Source organism: Nerophis ophidion, linkage group LG14, assembly GCF_033978795.1.
Source record: "Nerophis ophidion isolate RoL-2023_Sa linkage group LG14, RoL_Noph_v1.0, whole genome shotgun sequence".
Lineage (NCBI taxonomy): Eukaryota > Metazoa > Chordata > Actinopteri > Syngnathiformes > Syngnathidae > Nerophis > Nerophis ophidion.
Genome location: NC_084624.1, coordinates 14,387,737 through 14,395,142, shown reverse-complemented (window position 1 = coordinate 14,395,142; position 7,406 = coordinate 14,387,737). Strand labels below are relative to the sequence as shown.

General features: G+C 40.7%; 1 protein-coding gene across 3 annotated transcripts in view; it reads left to right on the top strand.

Moving 5' to 3' along the window:
* Positions 1-3,550: 3,550 nt before the first annotated feature.
* Positions 3,551-7,406, top strand: part of chka (choline kinase alpha) — a 113,963-nt gene continuing 110,107 nt past the window's right edge. For 2 of the 3 annotated variants that reach the window (XM_061919904.1, XM_061919903.1), the window contains exon 1: positions 3,551-3,967. In XM_061919904.1, the coding sequence (XP_061775888.1) occupies positions 3,732-3,967 (236 nt within the window). In that variant the 5' untranslated portion in view covers positions 3,551-3,731. The remainder of the gene's footprint in view (positions 3,968-7,406) is intronic. The other variant, XM_061919905.1, reaches the window with a different exon arrangement.

Genomic DNA, 7,406 nt, shown 5'->3' with positions numbered 1-7,406 from the left:
TCATATTTCACTGTTTGTTGCATTTTTGTTGCGTTTCACTTGATTGTAAAATATGCCGATCGAAAGCGGGCGTGACATTCACATTTTGTCAATATTCAGTGTTTTATCGTTCTTAGAAAAATGTAAAATTCTATTACGTTTTTTAAGGCGGTCAGTCATAACGTTTTTAGCATTCAATCAGACATTATCGTGAGGTTTTGTATTAGTGTTCTTAAAAATACAAACCCCGTTTCCATATGAGTTGGGAAATTGTGTTAGATGTAAATATAAACGGAATACAATGATTTGCAAATCATTTTCAACCCATATTCAGTTGAATATGCTACAAAGACAACATATTTGATGTTAAAAATGATAAACATTTTTTTTTTGTTGCAAATAACCATTAACTTTGGAATTTGATGCCAGCAACAAGTGACAAAGAATTTGGGAAAGGTGGCAATAAATACTGATAAAATTGAGGAATGCTCATCAAACACTTATATGGAACATCCCACAGGTGTGCAGGCTAATTGGGAACAGGTGGGTGCCATGATTGGGTATAAAAGCAGATTCCATGAAATGCTAAGTAATTCACAAACGAGGATGGGATGAGGGTCACCACTTTGTAAGCAAATTGTCGAACAGTTTTACAACAACATTTCTCAACGAGCTATTGCAAGAAATTTAGGGATTTTACCATCTACGGTCCGTAAAATCATCAAAAGATTCAGAGAATCTGGAGAAATCACTGCACGTAAGCGATGATATTACGGACCTTTGATCCCTCAGGCGGTACTGCATCAAAAACCGACATCAGTGTGTAAAGGATAACACCACATGGGCTCAGGAACACTTCATAAAACCACTGTCAGTAACTACAGTTGGTCGCTACATCTGTAAGTGCAAGTTAAAACTCTACTATGCAAAGCCAAACCTATTTATCAACAACGCCCTGAAACGCCACTGGCTTCACTGGGCCCGAGCTCATCTAAGATGGACTGATGCAAAATGGAAAAGTGTTCTGTGGTCAGACGAGTCCACATTTCAAATTATATTTGGAAACAGAGGACGTGGTGTCCTCCAGAACAAAGAGGAAAATAACCATTCGGATTGTTATAAGCGCAAATTTCAAAAGCCAGCATCTGTGATGGTATGGGGGTGTATTAGTGCCCAAGGCATGGGTAACTTACACATCTGGGAAGGCACCATTAATGCTGAATTGTTCATACAGGTTTTGGGGCAACGTATGTTGTCATCCAAGCAACGTTATTATGGATGCCCCTGCTTATTTCAGCAAGACATTGCCAAGCCAAGTGTTATAACAGCGTGGTTTCGTAGTTACTTTCCTGGCCCGCTTGCTGTCCAGACCTGTCTCCCATGGAAAATGTGTAGCGCATTATGAAGCGTAAAATACGACAGCGGAGACCCGGGACTTTTGAACGACTGAAGCTCTACATAAAACAAGAATGGCAAAGAATTCCACTTTCAAAGCTTCAACATTTAGTTTCCTCAGTTCCCAAACGTTTATTGAGTGTTGTTATAAGAGAAGGCTTCACGGTGGAAGAGGGGTTAGTGCCGTGGTCCCCAACCACCGGGCCGCGGCCCGGTACCAGGCCGTGGCCTGATTGGTACCGGGCCGCAGAAGAATTTTTTTATTCATTTTTATTTAAAAAAATAATAATAATACTAATTTTTATTTTTTTATTAAATCAACATAAAAAAACCACAATATACACTTACAATTAGTGCACCAACCACAAAAACCTCCCTTTTTAATGACAAAAACGTCCCTTTTTCATGACAAAGGGACAAATTATTAAGCGTTGACCGGCCTGCGGATACAAAAAGGTTGGGGACCACTGGGTTAGTGCGTCTGCCTCACAATACGAAGTACCTGCAGTCCTGGGTTCAAATCCAGGCTCGGGATTTTTCTGTGTGGAGTTTGCATGTTCTCCCCGTAAATGCGTGGGTTCCCTCCTCCCACTTCCAAAGACATGCACCTGGGGATAGGTTGATTGGCAACACTAAATTGGCCCTAGCTTTTGAATGTGAGTGTGAATGTTGTCTGTCTATCTGTGTTGGCCCTGCGATGAGGTAGCGATTTGTCCAGGGTGTACACCGCCTTCCGCCCGATTGTAGCTGAGATAGGCGCCAGTGCCCCCTACGACTCCAAAAGGGAATAAGCGGTAGGAAATGGATGGAAGGGTTAAAAGAGGTGATGTAACACAGTGGTGAACATGCCCTTTCCCAACTACTTTGGCACGTGTTGCAGCCATGAAATTCTAAGTTGATTATTATTTGCAAAAAAAAAACAAGTTTATGAGTTTGAACGTCAAATATGTTGTCTTTGTAGTGCATTCAACTGAATATGGGTTGAAAAGGATTTGCAAATCATTGTATTCCGTTTATATTTACATCTAACACAATTTCCCAACTCGTATGGAAATGGGGTTTCCATCCATCCATTTTCTAACGCTTATTCCCTTTTTGGGGTCGCGGGGGGCGCTGGCGCCTATCTCAGCTACAATCGGGCGGAAGGCGGGGTACAACCTGGACAAGTCGCCACCTCATCACAGGGCGAAATGGGGTTTGTGTGACATTCAAAATACAAAAATGCGTGAAGATCATTTAAGTATAGAGAAAGTTATGTGCTGAGGTGGCAGAGGGGTTAGTGCATCTGCCTCACAATACGAAGGTCCTGCAATCCTGGGTTCAAATCCAGGCTCGGGATCTTTCTGTGTGGAGTTTGCATGCTCTACCCGTGAATGCGTGGGTTCCCTCCGAGTACTCCGGCTTCCTCCCATGCCCCTGGGGGTAGGTTGATTGGCAACACTAAATTGGCCCTAGCTTTCTGAATGTGAGTGTGAATGTTGTCTGTCTATCTGTGTTGGCCCTGCGATGAGGTGGCGATTTGTCCAGGGTGTACACCGCCTTCCGCCCGATTGTAGCTGAGATAGGCGCCAGTGCCCCCTGCGACCCCAAAAGGGAATAAGCGGTAGAAAATGGAAGGAAGGGTTAAAAGAGGTGATGTAACATGCCCTTTCCCAACTACTTTGGCACGTGTTGCCCTTTCCCAACTTCTTTGGCACGTGTTGCAGCCATGAAATTCTAAGTTAATTATTATTTGCAACAAAAAAAAACAAGTTTATGAGTTTGAACATCAAATATCTTGTCTTTGTAGTGCATTCAATTGAATATGGGTTAAAAAGGATTTGCAAATCGTTGTATTCTGTTTATATTTACATCTAACACAATTTCCCAACTCATACGGAAACGGGGTTTGTATGACATTCAAAATATAAAAATGCGTGAAGATCATTTAAGTATAGAGAAAGTTATGTGCTGATGCTTAGACTTTATTGACCCTTTCACTAGATTGACCGGCTCAAGATGGCGGCCATGCGGCTCGTCAGCAGCGGCCGATGCGGCGTTTATACGTAAGATGGCTATGCCTTTTACTGCAAGGCTGTGTCCCAGCCAACCAATCAGGAGCGGGGGACTGGACGACTGTGCGTCACGTGACAACCAGCTCCCCCGCCCCTCCCGTCTTGTGTGCGTGTATATGCGCGTGATGCTAGCGTCTTATTCATTCTCCAGCAAAGCTGCTTCGCGCCTACATTGATGCTTCATTCACACACACTTAAAACTAAAAAAAAAAACATCGCTTAGCAACGAACCAAATCTTTAGAGAAGAAGCCAGGTTGAGCGTTCATCACAGAACAGCTAGTTTTTTACCCCGAAGAGCCACAATGAAAACCAAATTTATAAACGGGGTTTCTTCCTCGCCCTCCATGTCGCTGGGCCTGCTGGTCGCCGACAGTGTCCTGCAGGTCCAGCCCGACACCCAGGACGACTGGAAGGACCTGACCCGCCCCGACAGCCCCGACCGGGACACACGGACGATGGCATACCGCTGGTGTAAAGAGTTCCTCAACGGAGCCTGGAGAACCCTGGCAGAGGACGACTTCGACATCACCATCATTAGGTACCCCTTCAGAATAATGTTCGTCTTAGCCATAGACATACATGAGGTTTAAACGCACATGCTTTTATTTTGAAAAGGGATTGAGGCCGTGTTCGGTTCAATTGGAATATATACAAAGACTGTGAAGATGTACAAGGGTTATCAAAGTGATGATGTCATGCCTGTAATCACGGTGACGTCAGAGCAAAGACAATTGACCGAATGATTGTAATGATTTTTTTATTAATTTTTTTGTAATTGTAAATGATCTAAAGATAATTTTTAGGCCCTTGCTTACTGTGCCCGTTCAGAGTTTGGGTAACCCTCAACCTGTTTTATTAAAGGCTTTAAAGCACGGGTGTCAAACTCTGGCCCGCAGGCCAAATTTTGCCCGCCATGTAATAGGGCTGGGCGTATCGATACCAAGTATTGGTATCGTATCGATACTGGCATGATGGTATCGATACTTCACCAAATCAAGCGAATCATTCCGATTTAAAAAAAAATGTGAGCGCAAGCGCAGCGCTCCTCACCACTCCACCCTCCTCCCTAGTGATGGGTCGCGAACTAAAAACACTTTAAAATTTCATCTTCAACCCAAAATAAAATCAAATAAATACACATCAGTATAATTCGCTCCGAGGTTTACTCGGACACGTGCGTTTCCAGTGCGACTTAATGTCCATCCATTTTCTACCGCTTATTCCCTTTTGGGGTCGCGGGGGACGCTGGCGCCTATCTCAGCTACAATCGGGCGGAAGGCGGGGTACACCCTGGACAAGTCGCCACTTCATCGCAGGGCCAACACAGATAGACAGACAACTTTCACACTCACATTCACACACTAGGGCCAATTTTTAGTGTCGACTTAATGTCTCGGCTGTAAACTGTAAAGTATTTTTATTGCACTAAAATAACGATAAGAATTTCTCAGTTCTTTTGTTTTGTGTTCATTTTTTACAACTGTTTAATTATTAGTATTTTCTTTTTTTACTTAAGTTCTTGTGTGTTGTGAGGCGACTAGCCAAGTTCAGTATTTGTTTTCACCTTATTTGCACTATTTACTTTATTGTAATTGATATTATCACTTTTTTATTTGAATTTCTCAGTTCTTTTGTTTTGTGTTCATGTTTACAACTTTGTTCAATAACTAGAGTTTTGTTATTTACCTTAATTGTTTGTGTGTTTTGGGGCGACAAGCCAGGTTCAGTAGTTGTTTGCACCTTATTTGCATTACTTTATTGCTATTGATATTTGTAATACATATTTTATTTGATGACTTAAATCGTTGTCCTGTGTTGTATTATTATCATTATCAATTAATAAAGGCAAAAGTACAAATTTGTTTTTCAAAAGTATCGGTACCCCGATGTCCCCCCCCATCAGATGACTACACTTCCGGTATCGGTATCAGTATCGGCGATACTGGCCGGTATTGTATCGGATCGGTATCGATACCCAAATTTGCGATATCGATTCATTTTGTCCCTTGAGACAATCTTAAATACAGTCATACAGGTCACACTGAGGGTGGCCGTATAAACAATTTTAACACTGTTACAAATATGCACCACACTGTGAACCCACACCAAACAAGAATGACAAACACATTTCGGCAGAACATCCGCACTGTAACGCAACATCAACACAACAGAACAAATACCCAGAACCCCCTGCAGCACTAACTCTTCTGGGACACTACAATATATACCCCTGCTACCAACAAACCTCGATTTTGCATGTCACTATAAAGTTATATAAGCCTTGTTTGTTCAATATTCAATGCAAAACTTGTTTGGGTCCCTATTAAAAGGTTAAGTTGTTCAACTTTGGCCCGCGGCTTTGTTCAGTTTAGAATTTTGGCCCACTCTGTATTTGAGTTTGACACCCCTGGTTTAAAGCAGTGGTTCTTAACCTGGGTTCGATCGAACCCTTGGGCAGAGTTTTTCAAACACTGTGCCGCGGCACACTAGTGCAGTGGTTCTCAACCTTTTTTCAGTGATGTACCCCCTGTGAAATATTTTTTTTATTCAAGTACCCCCTAATCCAGGGTTAGGGAACCTATGGCTCTAGAGCAGGGGTTGTGGTCTTTCTTGAACAATTTGGAAAAAAAAATATAAAAATAACTAAAAACTTGTTGAAAAATAAACAAGTGATTCAATTATAAATAAATATTTCTACACATAGAAGTAATCATCAACTTAAAGTGCCCTCTTTGGGGATTGTAATAGAGATCCATCTGGATTCATCAACTTAATTCTAAACATTTTTTCACAAAAAAAGAAATCTTTAACATAAATATTTATGGAACATGTCCACAAAAAAATGTAGCTGTCAACACTGAATGTTGGATTGTTGCATTTCTTTTCACAGTTTATGAAGTTCCATTCTTATTTTGTTGAAGTATTATTCAATAAATATATTTATAAAGGATTTTTGAAGTGTTGCCATTTTTAGAATATTTTTGAAAAATCTCACGTACCCCTTGGTATACCTTCAAGTACCCCCAGGGGTACGCGTACCCCCATTTGAGAACCACTGATCTAGAGATTTAAAACTTGCAAAATAATAAAAATTATAATACTGAATAATGACACATTTTTAATATTTTTTTTAACCAAAACCCTTTGGGGTCCCCGGGATCATAACTGAGTGGAGGCCTAAATGTATATTTTTATACATATATTGTATTGGTTTTTAAAATAAAAATGATGAAAATGGCCCCCACTTGTTCTGATTTTTCAGTGTGCGGTGGACACCCCTGGCTTAACACGATTATTATGATTAATTCCGCTAGTAAGCACAGAGCTAAGAGTAACGTTCAAAATACAAAACATTCTCATGCATTTTATCCATCCATCCGTTTCCTACCAGACTTGTTCAAGAAGTCGCATTAATGGTAAGAAGTATTTGATTTATTATTGGTTAACTTCAGAATAAGAATGCTATTAAAACAAATAAGGGATTTATTATACTCTAAACATGTTGGTCTTACTTAAAAATGCACACATTTAGTTGTATTCAGTGTTAAAAAATATTACATGGCTCTCACGGAAATACGTTTTAAAATATTTGGCTTTCATGGCTCTCTCAGCCAAAAAGGTTCCCGACCCCTGTTCTAGAGCCAGATGTGGCTCTTTTGATGACTGCATCTGGCTCTCAGATAAATCTTAGCTGACATTGCTTAACACGATAAGTAATGAATAATTCTGCTGGTAATCACAGAGTTAAAAATAAAACATTCTCATGCGTTTTAATCCATCCATCCGTTTTCTACCCCACCTGTCCGAGAAGTCGCATTAATGGTAAGAAGCATGTTACTTATTATTGAACGGGACAAACGGTACACAATGGATGGATGGATGGATGGTTGGTTGAGACGCATTATACTCTAAAAATGTTGGTCTTACTTAAAAATGCACGCATTTAGTTGTATTGAGTGTTAACATTTTTATATGGC